The sequence below is a fragment of the Vanessa atalanta genome, chromosome 18 (genome assembly GCF_905147765.1).
Source record: "Vanessa atalanta chromosome 18, ilVanAtal1.2, whole genome shotgun sequence".
NCBI lineage: Eukaryota > Metazoa > Arthropoda > Insecta > Lepidoptera > Nymphalidae > Vanessa > Vanessa atalanta.
This window is the reverse complement of record NC_061888.1, coordinates 2,659,926-2,678,702: the sequence shown is the minus strand read 5'-3', so window position 1 is coordinate 2,678,702 and position 18,777 is coordinate 2,659,926. Positions and strand designations below refer to the sequence as shown.

The 18,777-nt window shown below is 34.5% G+C and overlaps 1 protein-coding gene across 2 annotated transcripts in view; it reads right to left on the bottom strand.

Annotated features, from left to right (window-relative positions):
• Positions 1-1,140: 1,140 nt before the first annotated feature.
• The window catches only part of LOC125070976, a 44,613-nt gene continuing 26,976 nt past the window's right edge, over positions 1,141-18,777 (bottom strand). Inside the window, exons 26-58 of one of the 2 annotated variants that reach the window (XM_047681012.1) lie at positions 18,379-18,595; positions 18,057-18,152; positions 17,522-17,751; positions 17,226-17,445; positions 16,379-16,471; positions 16,026-16,255; positions 15,648-15,858; positions 14,865-14,960; positions 14,370-14,596; positions 13,577-13,793; positions 13,242-13,337; positions 12,713-12,942; positions 11,850-12,069; positions 11,465-11,560; positions 11,158-11,387; positions 10,867-11,080; positions 10,181-10,276; positions 9,529-9,755; positions 9,190-9,406; positions 8,886-8,981; positions 8,009-8,238; positions 7,184-7,394; positions 6,918-7,013; positions 6,350-6,585; positions 5,077-5,293; positions 4,785-4,880; positions 4,337-4,563; positions 3,881-4,088; positions 3,318-3,398; positions 3,001-3,227; positions 2,543-2,765; positions 2,051-2,158; positions 1,141-1,524 (exon numbers count right to left, since the gene is read on the bottom strand). In XM_047681012.1, the coding sequence (XP_047536968.1) occupies positions 1,313-1,524; positions 2,051-2,158; positions 2,543-2,765; positions 3,001-3,227; positions 3,318-3,398; positions 3,881-4,088; positions 4,337-4,563; positions 4,785-4,880; positions 5,077-5,293; positions 6,350-6,585; positions 6,918-7,013; positions 7,184-7,394; positions 8,009-8,238; positions 8,886-8,981; positions 9,190-9,406; positions 9,529-9,755; positions 10,181-10,276; positions 10,867-11,080; positions 11,158-11,387; positions 11,465-11,560; positions 11,850-12,069; positions 12,713-12,942; positions 13,242-13,337; positions 13,577-13,793; positions 14,370-14,596; positions 14,865-14,960; positions 15,648-15,858; positions 16,026-16,255; positions 16,379-16,471; positions 17,226-17,445; positions 17,522-17,751; positions 18,057-18,152; positions 18,379-18,595 (5,931 nt within the window). In that variant the 3' untranslated portion in view covers positions 1,141-1,312. The remainder of the gene's footprint in view (positions 1,525-2,050; positions 2,159-2,542; positions 2,766-3,000; positions 3,228-3,317; positions 3,399-3,880; positions 4,089-4,336; positions 4,564-4,784; positions 4,881-5,076; positions 5,294-6,349; positions 6,586-6,917; positions 7,014-7,183; positions 7,395-8,008; positions 8,239-8,885; positions 8,982-9,189; positions 9,407-9,528; positions 9,756-10,180; positions 10,277-10,866; positions 11,081-11,157; positions 11,388-11,464; positions 11,561-11,849; positions 12,070-12,712; positions 12,943-13,241; positions 13,338-13,576; positions 13,794-14,369; positions 14,597-14,864; positions 14,961-15,647; positions 15,859-16,025; positions 16,256-16,378; positions 16,472-17,225; positions 17,446-17,521; positions 17,752-18,056; positions 18,153-18,378; positions 18,596-18,777) is intronic. The other variant, XM_047681011.1, reaches the window with a different exon arrangement.

The window sequence follows — 18,777 nt, the reverse complement described above, 5'->3', positions numbered from 1 at the left end:
ATTTTAATTTGTATCCCCTGGTTGTATCTAAGGAGACGGCCTGGGATAGACACGCTCAAATCTGGTGATAATTAAAAAAAAACTATGGTCTAGTCACTAGTGGTGAGCCGTTTAGTTTATAAGGCTGTAGGTCCAGAGGACCTGATTAGAAATCCTTGTTATTTTGTAAAGACTTGCATTGTTTCAGTAGAAGCCTTAGTGGTAGCTATGCATTCTTGTGGCTTTGAAAAAACCCGTTGGTTGCTTTATCTTTCTCCAGATGTTTATTGCCCAAGCAACGGATTCTGAGAGTAAGGAAATCAGACTTGTCTAAACACGAATACTATTTTGTTAAAGACGCCTGGATTTAGGCTCAGGTTCCAACAAGGGACTGATTAAGAACAATGATTGTGAATACTAACATCATTTTAAATCTCTCTATTTAAAGTAGTATCTATACGAGATTTTTGCCGTTTCTTCTTGGAGAAGGCTGCTTATCAATATTGTACTTCCCAAAAATGTTTTATCGTAAGATTTACTTTAAAAACTTACATTTCATTTGATTTAAATAGTTGGCTTGTTTTAATATTTTTGAATATTTAGGTCAGATAGTTTTTATTTTGAATCTGAAACCGATTTTGCTACAGCGCTGGTGTTACACCAAATACTTAGTTTCAATGTTTAAACTGCTCATATACAGTCTAAGTGACTTTAAATACAATTTAACTCTGCTTAAAACACAGTCACAATTAAATGGCAATTTAGGAAATTGCCTTCAAAGCTAAAAGCATTGTGAATTTGTTCACGCCTCTGTCGCCCGACCCACTGTGGAAACATACTCGTACATAGAAGTGTGAGTTAGTATCGATTGGTGTTGAATAGCACTATGTGTTAGCAGTCGAACCGTATACCAATCTTTTTAAAACTAGGCTTATCATTTTATTTAGAATCGCTTCTATTTCAAAAGAAAAAAAAAACGGTTTTCTTTGAAGAATGTTTTAAAGGTAATCGACGATTTATTGTAAGTATTCATTATAATAAAAGGATATAAATAATAAATACAATATATTTAAAATAATTAGGTATTTATTTTACATAAATTACGTCATACATATAAAATATTTTACTTATCTAATATAAAATGGCTGTTTCTAATCAATAATCATTTTTAACCTTCACAAGTTTGTCATATTCGATTTTTTTGAATCTGTTATTGAATCAAAAACAAATTTAATAATATTCACCTGATATTTGATATTTTACATGTATAGTTGTATATACAAATGGGAGAAAAACAATCACATTTTAATTAAGTACTTAATCTTTAAAATAATTATAACAGGCGCTGCATAATACTACATATTAATATAATTATAATACTGCTTTTGAATAAATTAGCTGAACTCGGTTCGGCGCAGTCATCCTGCTGTTCGACGCGGACGAAGTACGGCTGGTGCAGCTCCTGTCGCGTTTCCAAGTGTGCGTTTATTTTGGCGTCACCGTCGGCTGTCATTGTTCGTGTACGACTAAGCTTCCAAACACCAACTGTTGAACATTACGTTAACGATTAAAAACCTAAATATAGTGTTATGTGTCTATGTCATAGTATAAACATAATGTTATTTTAGTAATTGTTAATTTTATATATATCAACGCCGAAAAATAAAATCTGGTACATTGACATAATGGTCGTAAGGTAAAATTAATACACCAAGTAGATAATAGCATATCATTTTATAATCGTGGATCCAAAATATATAGGATTACGCCCATGTTTGATGTGTTTGTGATTTTTAAAGAAGATTTTAGAACACGGAAATAGACTTCTGTTCGTAACTGTGATGACTAAACTCTTAATTTTATGTTGCGATGTGAAATCATAACATGGCGGAGATAAATGAGTATTGGCATTGTCATAAATAAGACTATTCGTCTTAGTGTGCCGATTACCTGACGATAAATGAAATTGTGAGGAAATCTATCTTATATATAAAAACACAAATAGTTCTTTGCTCAGTATTCCACTAATTAAAGCCGAATATATTTGATCTAAAAACAATTTCGAACTTACCAGCTCGTTCGTATGGTCCGACATTAATACAACTGTATGCCAATGAATAGGATATGTAATCCGTCGTCAAGACATATAGTTCCATCGACTTCGTGGGTGTATCCTCGGCTGAAAGGAAATAGAGTACACTTTAACACTTATTTTAACTAAATTTTTTTATAATTTACTAGATTATTTTTTAACAAATCTTAAATCAGGGAACACGGAAAATAATTAGGTTATGTTTGCACGTATCCGTAACTGAAATTGTTATCATTGTAATTAGATTAATAAGATTGTATTATTTTTAATAAAACATGATAACTTTTTTTCATATCTACAAAACTTGTTAAAATATTTTTATTATATGTAGCCGTTCTTATACTAAGTATACTGCTTTAATATATACAAGCACATAGTCCGATTCTTTATCACAATATTTTCATATTTGCAATTTAGAAAAAATCTACTGTAAATGCATACGATATTAAAAATAAAAATAAAAACAATTACCATCTTCATCACGAGACGGCAAATTGACAATCAGCTTAGCGCTGCCGTCGGTGGAGTTCACAGTAGCAGTTCCTTCGATCGTATCTAGGACTCCATCGACGACTTGCCAGTTGAGAACAGTGACAACGCCAGTGTTCTCATTGAGTGTGTATCGCGCGCCCACACATGTGCCGTTCTCGTACAGTTGAGGGTAGCGTTCGATTTGGTACCACGTGCCAGAGTACTGTTAATTATGTAATTTCATTTGGTTAGTGGTAACAGTTAGTATACTATGCATGTAAACTATTAAACTTTACTTTTTATTAAATGTAAAAGTTTTATATACAATTATATTAAAGCATATTTGTGCATTTTATTTTTCTGCCAAAACTATGTAAAATTATACATCATTTCAAATTTGAACTTATAACCAAATAACACAGTTACATATTACTCAACTTGACAAGTAAAAATATTACCTCAGCTGGTTTGAAGTCCTGCAGAACGGGTATTCCAAGGTCACATTGTCCAGGTAAGATGACTTGGATTCCATTCGGAGTAGGATAATGGAAGCAATCGGTATCGGATTGATTAACTGGCTGGTAGAATTGGGCCTCAAGGGTTTCAGTAGCCTCGATAACAGAATTCATAGCGTTTTGGGCATTTTCAGAGAGTGTCCGAGTTTTGCTGTGTTTCGCACTCCATACTGAAATTAATTAATTATTTTTAATGTTATATTCCTCCACTACGATGGAATTTTATCGATAATAATGAATGAAATTAAAAAAATAAATACCGCGTCTATATTGACTGTCCACGTTTTCACAAGAGTAAAGGAGCGAATATGTTTCGTAATCAGTTGCCAACACCCACATATCTGAAAAGAATATAAAACTTTAGTTACTTTTATACATTGAACCAGATCAGCTCCTAATCGAAAATTACGAGCTTAACGGGGAGAATTATGACTTTATCCGTTCGATATATTTGTTTTTAATTCATCGGATGCTCTGCGTGTCTGGACACCTTTCAGTGGTATGGTGTGGTGGAATATATTACAAAAAATACCCATCGACGTAAGACAAACGAATGCTAGTAAAAAAAACTACCTATTTATATTCAAATCCTAATGCCAACTTTCATTTGTCAGCACATTATCCTCGAACATGCCCAATGGACGCACTGCAAGAATAATGTAGCCCCATCAGCCATATAATGTAATAAATTGCAAACTTTTCCCTAGCAGAAAAGTCCTTGTTCAACAGTAGAACATTCGTAGGTTACTTACCTTTACGATATAGCCTATTTAAAAATAAAAAAAAACAAGTTAATTACAAGGCTACTTTGAAAATTACTTACCAATAACTTCACCGTTGCTGTAACTTTTTCTTATTCTTCCATTAGTGCTTACTGTTACTGTGCTGGTATTGACTTGAGCATTTAAATCGAAAACATTGGTATCGGTAATCTGGTATTCGTTTCCGATTTGTTCTAATCGTGAGCTGACGCAGGTTCCTTTGTTATTGTCAGTTGGGTAGCTTTCGATTTCATGCCACCAACCAAGGTACTGAAATTATAAATGTTAATTTCATCACTGCAGGATGTCGTTAACAGAAAGGGATTTTTTCAAGTATTTAATTATAACGCAAGTATCTTAATACAACAAAACTATTTACTACTTGATATTAAACTAATACTTTACTTAAAAGAATTAGGCCATCGAAATAATAAGTTGCTATCAAACAAAGAAACACACTAATTCTCGTAAAAAAAAAAAATTGCCGGCGTTCTCCGTTTTATTGTATTATAAATTACCTTTTGAACATCAAAGTTTTGTACGCCTTGTATGTCACCACACTGTCCTCTGAACAATGGTGCTTCATTCTTGTTAACATCCGGGATGTAGAAACAGGCTTCTTCAGACTGATTGGTAGCTAAGTAGTATTCATTCTTGAGACCTTGAGTGTTATCGATGATGTTGTTGATGATGGGTTCAGCTTGACTTGGCAGAGTTGTACTACGAGATAACTTCCAGCTGGTGACTGCAATAGAAATATTAAAGCCGTCTAAGATTACATTTTCAAGGAGCCAGGTCGTGTGTATAAATTATTACATGGATCTTAATCTATCAAGATTTTTCTTGTTATTCATTTATTCATAATCTATACAGAAAACGTCGTAAAAAAACTCCTCATGTCGGATAATGTGAGCTGCCACTAATAGCACCATAAAAGAAAGGAATTAAGTAGTTTTGATAGTTTACCTTGTCGTCTACCAGTTGGTAAGCTACGGCAGCTGTACACGAGGGCGAAGCTGGTATAGTCAGTTTCGAGTACATAATAGTTGACTACGTTCGTCACTGAAAAACACAATATTTTTTTATACAAATACAATTCAACGTAACTTTCCAAGTTCAAATTAGGTTTTAAACATATAAAGTGGATCGAGAGTGTTTATAAATGAATGAATAAATGAATATGACACGGATTGAGTGATTGGGACCAGCTGTGACAAAATAAATTAAATAGGTTTTACATCTGATTGAATCGACTAACCTCCATTATCCAAGACGAATGTGACATCCAATAGTCCACTTCCGTCCGTAGATGCTACAACAGCTGTAGCAGTTTGTACATCAAGTTTACGATTAATGACTTGAGTGTTGAAGACGTTTACGGTTGCTCCAGTACCGGTGCTGTATTGTGCGCGCGCGCATTCCCCACTTTGGAAGGGTTGAGGGTAGCTGGATATTTCGTACCATTTGCCGAGATACTGTTAAATCAATATTATATACATGATTAGTTTATGTTAATTAAATTTATGATGTTTATACGTTTTGTGGTTTTTTTAATCAATAATTTTGAAAAGTACAGAATTGATTTCCAATAGATTTTATTTATAAATGCAAATATTTTTTTTTCGACCACTCTTTGATGCATCACATGCTATCACTTTCTAATTAGTCACATGTGAAGGTGACGGCAATCGGACCTAAGACTGAGTTAATAATCCTCATTGACACCATTATCATTTGATTTTGATGTAATATGATCATGTTAACCATTAAACTTCATCTTTCCGTATCTAGCAGTTCAATAATGAAACCGATTCAGAAATTGTTTTTATCATTTTGTTTCTTTATTGAAAAATGCCTTAATAATATGTTTTGGAATGTTTTAAAAATAGGATAATGTGTATTTTTAGCAGGTGTACAAATAGGTGTATGTCAATCATTTTTCTAAAAATCTTAAATCAATTATTTCTATTTGATTGCATATGTATTATTGTGTTTAATTTTAATGTTTTAATTTATATTTTATAATGATCTGATTATACGCTTAAATTCCTTAGTGGGGTTATTAAACCAGCTTATAATTTTGTGATATTTTTATGTGCCTTTTAATTAACGATTCTTTCAGGGCCGGACCGTGAGTTTAGGGGACCCTGGACTAACACTACTTAGGGGCCCACCTAAGACATATCTGATAGTAGTAGACTTGAATTAAATTAATTGAATGTGTTTATTTATTTGCAGGGCTTGCAGGTCTGCAAACCATACGATCTGTTTAGTTTAATAAATTTATGGATTCTTTCGCATTATCGTCTATTTTTGACTTTGACTTGACTTAGCTGGAACCCCCTTGAATCCACGGGGCCCTGGACTGAAGCCCAAAAAGCTATATGGTAGATCAGGCCCTGGTTTCTTTAAAATATGAGTATTTTTTTTATAGTTTTACCGGTCAGTGCATAATTTTCTTGTGCACTAAACTGCACGGTTTGTTTTCCAGCTAAATACAAAAACATATGATTGAAAAATAATAAACTTACAGCTGTAACATTGAAGTTAGCTTTGGCTCTGATTGTTTGGTCACATGGTCCCAGCAATTCGATATTTGCTGGCGGTTCAGTGAACACGGGGTAGTAGAAACAACCCGAGAGCGTCTGGTCGGTTTCATCGTAGTAATTTTCGAAGAGTTCACGTGTTGTTGACACTATTTGGTTTATTCTGTTGTTAGCATTTGTTGAGAGTCCGCTCTGAGCTCTGCTGAGCTTCCAACTGTACACTGTAACGAAAATGGTATATATCATTAATAGAATTGAAGGTACGTCAGAAGGGCAAATATAGCAATTGTTTTTGAAGGAAGACTGGATCACCTTTATCAATGTGTGTATTGTCAACCTTAACGTAAGTGATGTTTCTAATGTAAATTGACACTGATCCACTCAACCTTAAAAAACGTGATTAACGAAAGAGCACTAAGGTATATACAAACGGGTACTTCGACAATGACATGGTACTTAAGTCTTTCTATTAGTGTAATACTCTGTCATTTTGATTCTTAAACAACGTTTGTTTTAACAAATATTTTACCAAGATACGATGCCAATATCTTACCTTGTTTATTTGTATTGTTGATGTTTCTACAACCGTATAATAAGGCGTAATCAGTGTAGTCTACGTCCAATACGTATAGCGTCGTTTCGAAGGTATCTGAAAAAATAAAATTGGTTTAATCTCTTGATTTTCAGTATCCTCTTTTTTCATTTTACTGGATTTTAGTATAATTGTAGGGCTTGTTATATGGTTAACTAGAGATGTTCTAAACGAGGGAATTCAATAATTCCAAGACTGAACATTATCTGAAAAAATAGGTCACAAACCTCCTTCATCGTTTGTAAGATTCACAGTAAGAACTCCTCGTCCATCATTCGACAGTGTTACGGGTCCGGAATAAGTGCTTTCTCGTTCATTATTTACAATTCTTTGAGTTAAACGGAATTCCTGGTTGATTGTATTGAATTCGTTGGTAACGCATTCACCTTCCTGTAGTTCTGAGGGATACCTAGATATTTCGTACCAAGGTCCTGAGAACTGGAGAAATATAAATGTTTTAGTTGCTGGAGAATTAAGAGAGTATAAATATAGTAACCAAGAAACAGCTTGCAAATATCCTACTGCAGGATTAAGGCCGTCTCTTTTTTAGAGAAAAAGGCTTGAAGCTTATTCCACCTAGCTGTTTAAATGCGGGTTGCTGTGTATGGATATTACAGATTTTCAATTGTTATGGTAGTTTTCTTTAGACGTACCGAGCACAAATTAGGTTCATGAAAATTTTGTGATGCTAGCACAGGGACGATATTCGTAGTCTTCGATAAAGATAAAAAAGGTTTGCAAATATTAATTTGTATATTATAAGGTAGAATAATAAGTAATTATTTTGTATCGCTTATTACCTTTATAAAGTGTGTATTACAATAATCAAAATGGATAGGTCCATAAATTTTAAATTTTGGTCAATAATGTTAGTTATTGCGCTTAAGTTCTACATCGATATATATTTCAGTGTTTTAGTTTTATCAGATATGTAATATAGAACTATGGCATAATCAATAATTTTCATGATTGGTGTCCCACTCATCGTTTTCAGATACGGTCTATGGGGCATGGTGACTAATTATCGTTACATTATTATAAAATAAACTTACTGCGTTAGAATTGAAGGTAGTTACGATATTCAAATTGCTGAAATCACACTGTCCGTCCTGAACTACCGGACCACCGTTATTGTCGGGGTAGTAGAAGCAATTTTCGTCCGTGTGACCTCTCGTGAGGTAATAATCTTGTCTGAGAACCGGTATAGTGTTGATGACATTGTTGATTGCGGTACTCGATGCCGGAGTTAGGGATTTTGTTCTACTTAATTTCCAGCTGCCCACTGAAAAATATACGAGAAACGTTTAGAAAATGTTTGAAAACTTTTTATTTTGATACGTTGGTTTCTTTGAATTCACGTGTGCACAATTTTTTCTATGGTTAATTTATGTACTACGCACTAGATTTCGCGATCTGAACATTCACTCTGTTCAACTGAACTGAGCTGCAGTCCGTACACCTGACTTTAGTATGGCGTCGCCATTCATTCAGTGTAGGCGCGTACGGAGTCTTGCTAATAATTCGTATCATATTAAAAGGAGACTTAAAAACAATTAAGTATTCAAGTAAGAAAAATTGTTGTTCGAGTGATAATATCGTAATAACACAATAAAAACCTATTTATTTTATGTAAAGATTTCTATAATCTGTCAAATCTATAGGGTTGTCATTGTTACACTATGTTGAACACGTACAACTAACTACGAACTACGTTACAAACGTAAGTGCCGTTAAAATTCCCGACGCTTACGACGTTTTGTTCGCTAGAAAAACATTCTTTTTTTTGTATGTTTTAATAGCTTGATTAGAAGATTTAGCGCTGCAGCGAGCTTTAGTTCTAACTCTTACCAGTATTAGAACTAATTAGTTCTCTATCATAGAATATATGTAATGGGTAATAAAAAAAGTCGATAGTTCATCGAGTCTTACCTCTACGATACTCTTCATTAATATTGACGCAAGAGTATACAAAAGCATAGTTAGTGTAGTCGGTAGCCAAAACCCAGTATGGTGAATATGTTGTAACTGTAAATACAATTAGAATACTTTTTTAATGATTTAATAATTATTGGAATCCTCGAAAACAAAACAATTTACTTATAAATTTTATATTTCATTTCTTCTTCTTCCGATTCAATTAAATCAAATAATCATTGGCGATTCAAGCCAATTCAAGGCATCATATGAGGATGCCTTAAACAATATATTAATATCTAACAATTAAAAGACTTACGATCGGTGCCAGCGATAGGGAAAGAGACATTTAATTTGGCAGAATTATCAGTTGTAGCGGGTACTGCGAATCCTTCGATTGTGTCGAGCTGCTGTCCAACGACCTGTGTGTTGAAGACCTCGACCCCGGTGGAAGTCAACGTGTATGTGGCTGTCGGACATGTGCCATCTTGGAACTGGACAGGGTAGCTCTCTATGTCATACCACGTGTTCATATACTAGAAGAAAAATATTATTATATTAATAGTATATAGAAAGAGATTGATAAGCGATGACTTTGTCGTATCTTTAACAGTTCGGTGCCAGAGATGGTGTTTTAGATTTAAAAAAAATTACTTACCAAAGCGGCGTTAAAGTTGGTGACAACTGGAATGTTTTCATCACACTGTCCTCTGAAAACCACCGGGTTTCCATCGGCCGTGGGGAAGTAGAAACAGCCATTATCAGAATGATCGATCCTATTGTAATAGCGTTCATTCAATACGTCGATTGTGCTGATCACTTGGTTGATCCGTTGTGTGGCGACGGCCGACAGCTCTCTTGTGCGACTTAGTTTCCAACTCCAGACTAAAAATAAAGACTTTACATTCTTTCATTCATTCAAGGTATGTAATATGACTAGATCATGTTTTTTGTTTGATAATTAGGTTATTTTTATTTTTTGTCTGTATGTTTTATTTCTACCAAGACAAAGAAATTTTTTCGTCATTATAAATTGATTTAGAACCTTGAAAATAATTTACTGAGTTAATTATTAGGTAAGACTAAGTTAACCTAGAATTTTATTTTAATCATTATATTGTTTCTATATAATATATGCTAAAACTAAGTCAAACAAATATAAAGAAAATTGATTAGCCTTTATATATTATTTTTTTTAATATTTTTTTGGTAATTTTTGTGGAACAGTTTAATTAATGTTCGAGAATTTTTCTTTGGTAACATTTTACTGATGTCAACAGTAATGTTGAGATTTAAGATATTTGTATTACCTCTACGTTGCTGTGGATTGATGTTGCGGCAGCTGTAGACGAAAGCGAATGAGGTGTAGTCAGTGTCGAGGACCCAATAATCAGACGATTGCGTAGCTGGAATAATATATAAATTTAATATAATAAAAAGTTATCAATAGACAATATTTTCGGATAAGAAAAACCTAAGAATTACATATTTTAATTCAGATAACTTTTGAATATGTAATTGGTTATATTTTATTGACAATAACAATACTGTTAAAATTGTTGCTCATAAATTAACTTGAATTTGATAAAGTATTTGATAAAGCTATGTGTAATATTGCATTTTACCATTTCTTGATTCACTTGCTAGTGGAATGGAAGGGCAGAAATTGCCTGATATGTCATGTAACATTTTTTTTTAATATGTAATAGGTAGGTGGACCGGCAAAACTATTGCTTGGTGGCAGAATATCTGATGAGTGGGTGGTACCTACCCAGACGGGGTTGCACAAAGCCCTAACACCAAGTAAGTGTATCGGTGTAAATTATAGTTATTAATTAATTAACTTCACGATAGCAGTTCACAATAGCATTGGAGCAACGAGGTGAAAACTCCAAACCTCAAGAAAAGACGGCCTTAGCGTAATAATGGGTCACTGTATATACAGTAACTATTATACATACATTTTTAAAGGTATATTAAAAAAAAATGTACTTACTGGTAGGGAAATTAACCAGCAATTTTGCACTGCCGTCTGTCGTAGCCAAAGTCGCGTTACCGGTGATAGTGTCTAGTGCCTGATTAATAACTTGTGTGTTATAGACGTCTACTGTGCCAGCGGGGGTGAGGGTGTAGGTGGCGTCAATACAGGAACCTTGGACGCTTTGGAAGTCCGATGTGTAAGTTTCAATCATACGCCAACGGCCGGTGTACTATAAATTGAAGAATTAATTTACGAAATGAATTCGAATGTATATTTATATATATAAAAATATTATGTCCAACTAACCGCATCCGGTCTGAAGTTTTGGACAACGGGAATATTTGGATCACACTGTCCATTAAACACTACGGGTTCGCCAGGCCTCACATCCGGTAAAAAGAAGCACGCTCTATCTGATTGGTCGATGCTTTCATAGTACCTCTCATCGAGAACATCGATTTGGGCTATTTTGTCATCGATTGCGATATTTCCAGCAGCCGATAAGGTTTTTGATTTACTTAATTTCCAACTGTAAACTGAAATGATTTTTTATTTATTATTGTCATCTACTTAAAGTTTTTTATTTAAAAAATATAGGGGTCTAAAAATTTACCTGCTCTAGAGTTAGACTGGACGTTGTTGACACAGCTGTAAGCCAATGCGTAGTCAGTATAATCAGTGTCCAAAATCCAGAATGGTATTACGATATCTGAAAAAGTAATGGAAATAAATTGTTTACTTAAGAAATAAACTTTTATCATTCGGTGATATATAATAAATTAATTAGTTCTGCAATTTTATAAGAGGAATCAATGATTAAAAGACGTTATTTATATTTTATTTTCAATGGATACAATATGAACCATCAAAACTATTTGTCTTGCCACCATAGCCTAAGAAACTAGTACAGCTTTGTTATTTTATCCCCATTAATAAAATCAAAAAGATTAAAAAAAAAGTAAAATACATGTAATAAGACAATTATATAAAGGCCTCACTAGATCCGCCAGATGTAAGTGTGATAGACAATCGTCCACTCGAGTCTTGAGCTGAGGCGAAGGTCACTCTGCTGTTAGTGACTCCAAAGATTTGGTCTATGACATTAGAAGACACAAGATTCAAGCTGTTTGAAGAGTCCAGGGAATAGACGTGATTGATACATTGTCCACTTTGTGGCTCCTTTGGATACGCCGATATTTCATACCAAGTGCCTTGGAACTGAAAAGGTAATGTTAAATAAAATATTAAGTATCATAATACAGTAATCCACAACGTAGCTCAAATGTGAAAAATATATTATCAAATGCATTAGTGTAAACAAAAGTGCAAATCAAATTAAAACATCATTTAGATTATGTTTACAGGCTAAAAGTAAAGACAAAACAATTACATACTTATTACAATCAATAACTCGTTGTATATTTAAGCTATATACTATCAGTCTAGGTAGTTATCCGAGCCGAGATGTCCCAGTGGTTAGAACGCGTGCATCTTAACCGATGATTTCGGGTTCAAACCCAGGCAAGCACCACTGAATTTTCATGTTCTTAATTTGTGTTTATTTATAAATCATCTCGTGCACGGCAGTGAAGGAAAGCATCGTGAGGAAACCTGCATGTGTCTAATTTCAACGAAATTCTGCCACATGTGTATTCCACCAACCCGCATTGGAGCAGCGTGGTGGAATATGCTCCAAAATCTTCTCCTCAAAGGGAGAGGAGGTCTTAGCCCAGCAGTGGGAAATTTACAGGCTGTTGATGATGATAATGATGATGATAGGTAGTTATCTAAAGTAACTTTCTATCTTACCATAAATTTGGCAAATGATTGAAATAATTGGTAGAAATTTGATGTAACTTACTGCAGTCATGTTAAAGTTGGGTATAGCTTGTATATTTTGGTCACATTGTCCAGGGTATACTACTGGTTTCCCTGGTTGAGGTTCTGGATAGTAGAAACAGCCCTGATCAGTTTGGTCGTTCGGATTATAGTATCTCTCGTCCAGAACTGGTATGGCATTTGTTACTGCATTAATTGCTGTTGCTGCGGCCGCCGTCAATTGTTTTGTCCTACTTAGCTTCCAGGACCAAACTGGAAGCAAAAAAAAACCATAAAATATATTTTCAAATACAAAGGAAGATGTACCAAATTGGTTTAGAATTTGATCATGCGTTTTAATTTAGCTTAATAAAACTTGAATGTAGATACAATCAAAATCAAAATATACTTGCTTCAAGTATGCTTTTACAAGCACTTTTGAATCGTCATTTAACAAACTGTATTAAGTGAAGCTACCACGGGTTCGGAATGCAGATTCTACCGAGAAGAACCGGCAAGAAACTCAGTACACTTTTACAACATTTAAAAATATGAGTTTAAGGATACATTACCCATTCGATAATCTGGATCAATGTTGACACAAGTGTATACGAGTGAGTAACTATTAAAGTCGGTGGCGAGGACCCAGTATGGTGTTTCTGTTGTAACTATAAAAGATAGATATGTCAGAATTATATTAGAAAAATACACGAAACGTTATATTCTATCTTTGTTATTCTTAATAAAAGACAAAGCAGAATAATTAATTTTTAAACATATGAAGAGCAGCTAAAATTATTTAATCTGTAATTGTATTATAAATACGAAAGAAACACTGTCCTGTAACTGTAAAGTTTCACAATTGAATATAAAAAATATAGGTAATAAGGATAGTACACAAACTTACAATTGGTTCCGGCTACGGGGAAGCTGACAATTAGTTTGCCAATGTTTGGTGTGGTTGCGAAGACTGCAACTCCAGTCATAGTGTCAAGGGACTGATTGACGACTTGAGTGTTGAAAACATCAACCACTCCATCACCAAGGGAGTAATACGCATTGTTACATGAGCCGCCTTGGAATTGACTTGGATAGGATTGGATGTTATGCCACAAGCCCAAGTACTGAAAAATTAAAAGGAAAAAAAATTCGTTAGCCAAAAAAATGCAGTTTTTTTATTTACCTATATTTTGTTACTCAGTGATAAGTGGTCACCATCGGTCATAGACATTTTAAGGACCATTTACCATCCCATCCAAAGATCACACGTTAGAACGTGTGCATCCCGTTGGTTCTAGGCAAACTCGTGCTCAGGGAAGTAAAACATCGTAAGATGTTTGTCTGTATGTGTCTCATTTCAATGACATTTTGCCGCGTGTGTCCACCAACCCATATTTGAGCAGCCCCAAAATCCTTAACGGAAGAGGAGGAGGAGGCCTAAGCTCAGCAGCGGAACATTTAAACTACCGCTTTACATCAAAAGTGCTGCTACTTTACATCACCAATGCGTTGCCAACATTGTGAACTAAGAGGTTATGTCCCTTGTGCCTGTATTAACACTGGCTCACTGGTTAAATAGTGGTATTTAGCGGTAGAATATGTGGTAAGTGAGTGCCAAGCCAGACGAGCCTGCACAAAGCCCTAACACCAAGTAATAATCATGTATTAAATTATGAACAAAATAAAATGTTGCAACTTACTGAAGCAGCATCGAAATTGTTAACAACTGGAATATTTTCGTCACACTGTCCCCGGAAGATAGGTGTACTAAGACCAGGAGTAGGATAATAGAAGCAAGCGGCGTCGGACTGGTCAACACGCGCGTAATAACGACTGTTCAGGACATTGATCCTGTTGACAACTTGATTAATCCTATCCACTGCGTTAGCTGTTAGTTGGGATGTTCGACTGAGTTTCCAGCTAGTAACTGAAAAATATATAATATATTAGGTATATTTATAAATAGTTTTTTTTAAACCTAGAATTTGTATGAATTGAATATACGTGGTAAATGATTTACGTGAGAGATTCTTACCAATACTTTTTGTAGAAACGAAATTCTGTATGTAGCTTTAAATTGAACGAGATACGAGTTGATTTGAAGTTAAGATGATAAAAAATTCACTTAACAATTAAAATGATTTTGCAAGCATTTACTCATAAAGGAAGTTTTTATTGGATTTCAAAATATTTACCTCTGCGCCGGTTGTTGGCTAAGTTTCTGCAGCTGTATACTAATGCGAAGGAGTCATAATCTGTATCTAAAACCCAGTATGGAGCTGGTTCGAGGCCTAAAATGATAAATGTCTATTAATAATTATGCTACCTTGTTAGTGTATACTAGATATAATGGAAGCAGACCTCTTATTCCTGGGTTTAAACCCCAGAACGAGAATTTAAAAAGTTGCTACGTTTTTCTGTAAAAATAAATCTTGGTAATATTCCGAGGTCTGGCAGTTGGAAGTGTGTGTGCCTCGAAAAGGACGTAAAGCCGTTGGTCGTTTACCTGAACTCTTTCCGGTCAGTCAGATTTGCCGTCCCATTGGATTGTGAGAGTTAGGGATTAGAGAGAGTGCTGTGTGTTGGTACACACACGTACACTATAATTTGTCTCATGCAGTTAGTTAGGATGACATGAGCATCATCAACTATTTTTGTTCCTATCGCTGCTAAATACCGTGCTCCTTAACGTACGTTTAAAAATAAAAAAATATCCAGGAGAAAATTTTAAAATATTTGTTCTGAACCACAGTGTCCATCTATAGTTTCACTGTGGTTCAAACAATATATTTTTAACATTTGTAAACATTGAACGACATCAAATATCAACAGTGACAGATCACTGAGCGATTTTCTTTATATCGCGAAATAAAAATAAAACTTTAAGGAATCGTCACTACGTTAATGACCAAACAATGACTTAGATTAAAATATTTGTGAATATATAGTATAATTAAATGAAAAATTTCTATACTTACTGTCAGGGAATGTTACCGATAGCTTAGCGCTGCCGTCAGTAGAAGCTACAACAGCTCTTCCATTGATGGTATCGAGTTGTTGATTTATAACTTGCGTGTTGTAGACGTCCACTGTGGCGCCATCCGCATTGAGAGTATAAGTTGCGTCGTTACATTCACCTGATTGGAATTGTTCTGGGTAGCTTTCGATCAAACGCCATTTTCCTAGATACTAAATAATAAAGCATAATTAATACCCAAAATGACACTTACGTGCATAGCACTAAATAAAAAGAATTATATAACATCTCATTCATTTGCTCGCTCAATTGTTTTTAGTGATGGAAATGAAGTAATACTTGTATTTCTATTCAATTTAGTAATTTTGTGGTTACTTACTCTTGCTGGTATAAAGTTTGGCATTGCAGGTATCGTCTCGTCGCATTGACCAACAAACTCAACGGGCTGATTGGGTACTGCTTCAGGGAGATAGAAGCAAGCTTCGTTTGATTGGTCAATTTGTTCGTAGTATGTGTTATTTAGTACGACTATATTAGCGATAGCGTTGTTTATTGCATCATTCGCTGCATCAGTTAGTTGTTTAGTTCTGCTAAGTTTCCAGCTGTATACTGTAACATAATTGTGACGATATTAAAATTTTTAAGAACTGAATCTCATAATAATTATTTAAATATAAACATATTTAAATATAATTTGCTTTAAATTTATGAATAAAAAATTGGTTTCCGTACCTCCAATGAAATCATTATTAAGATTAACACAGCTGTACGCTAAGGCATAGCTGGTGTAATCCGTATTTAAGATCCAGAATGGTATAGTAATGACTGAAACAAAAAAAAGTACATATAAAATAGATAGAAACAGAAAAATACAATTTTTTTACACGAACAAACAAATACAATAGCTACAAGTCCAATATCGTAAATATCCATTCATTTAATTCTGATCACGAAGATAGTAGGATATATAATTATATGTGAATAAAATAAAGAGAAAGCTTCCCTTTAAATATCTTATCAAGAAAATAAGAATAAAAACGAAGATTTGTAGTTTCCCTTATTTAAAGTTGTGGAAAAATTTTGTGTGCCCATTTAAACATCAATATGAATTTTCAGTGTGATACAATTGTATTGTATACATTACACATACAACCTGTAAATATCCCACTGCTGGGCTTAGGCTTCCTCACTCGTTGAGGAGAAGGTTTGGATATTCCACCAAGCTGATCCAATGATTGGTGGAATACATATGTGGCTGAATTTCGTTGAAATTAGATACATGCTGGTTTCCTCACGATGTTTTCCTTCACCGCCAAGCAAGAGATGAATTATAAATACAAATTAAGCACATGAGAATTCAGTGATGCTTGCCTGGGTTTGAACCCGAAATCATCAGTTAAGATGCACGCGTTCACTACTGAATCATCTCGGCTCTGTATGTATACAGATATTTAAAAATATACATATTACATGAAATCATACTGTCTTAGACATATCTTTTACAAAAAAAAAATGTGAACATAATGTTAGGACTACATATTAAAGCTTGACTGTAAATAAATAAGAGTAAAAGTAATACCTGATCCACCAGAAGTAAGGGTAATGGTCAACCTTCCACTAGAATCTTGAGCCGAGGTAAAAGTCACTCTGCTGTTGGTAATGCCGAGAATTTGATTACTGACGCTAGAAGAGACCAGATCTAAGATGTTATTGGAGCTCAAGGAGTACTGGTGGTTGACGCATTGACCGGTTTGCTGATCCTTTGGATACGCTTCAATTTCGTACCAATTGCCTTGGAACTAAAATGATTTGATAATTAATTTCTGCTGTAAACTGTAATAATTAAAACGAGTTTAACGTTATAGATAAACTCACCGCTGTCATATTAAAGTTGGCTATAGCTGGTATAGTCAAATCGCACTGGCCAGGGAATACGACTGGCACGTCCGGCTGAGGTTCCGGATAGTAGAAGCAACCTTCTCTGCTTTGGTCTTTCGATTCATAATAACGGTTGTCGAGCACTGGGATGGTGTTGACGACATTATTGATAGCAGTCACTGCATTCGGTGCCAAAGTCTTTGTTCTACTTAGCTTCCAAGACCAAACTGAAACGGAGATAAATGTAAGCCTTGTTATATTCAGATTTAACTAGTTCATATCATGTATTAGGGGGCTGTACATTCTGAATATCATCTGGTGTTGAAGTCAGTGGTTCTTAGGAAGAAAAAAGAGTAGAAATAGTTTATAATTTTTTAGGATATTCTTGTAATATCATGGTAACATTTTGCCACCGTTATTCTAACCGTTAGGTTAGGATTTTAGGGTGAAAAAATATGTAAGGATAGCGACATAATAGTTGGATGTAAAATTTTGGCAATATATTTTAATCATTATACTTATTTATACATACCTTGTCGTTGTTCCGAGTTAATATTGACACACGTGTACACGAGGGAGTACGACTGATAGTCCGTAGCGAGTACCCAATAGGGTGTTTCGGTGGTTTCTATAAAAAAAAAAACATAAAATAGTTATTCTTCAGATAAACGTATAGCTTATTTTAAAGAAGTTCTCTCAAGAAAATCGAACTATATTTCTTAATGTCAATATGTGAAATATCAATGAATACTCTTGATAGTTGCTCTAGATAGTTGTTTAATAAAAATATCAAGATTGTATAAATCATGAAGGATCTTTACAAATAATTGAATTATATTATTTTCACGACTTACGTTGTGTACCAGCAATGGGGAAGCTAACTATAAGTTTCGCGGTTCCATCGGTTGTCGCCAGTCTGGCAACTCCGCGCATAGTGTCCAACCTTTGGTTTATGACCTGAGTGTTGAATACGTCCACAGTACCATCTACAAGTGTGTACAGGGCGTTGTTGCACGTGCCCTCTTGGAACTGTGTTGGATAAGAAGCGGTGTCATGCCACAAGCCGCTATACTGGAAATTATAAAAGATAATGTAGCAATCAAATGACGAAAGCATCAATATATTTCCGTCATCAGTATCGAAGAAATGAGCGATATTTTAGAGACTGTATTGTGTACACTAAGGGAATAGTCATTGAACTTGTTTCATGTGCTGTCGTAGGTATTAATCATTCCTTTCATGACTCTCGCTAT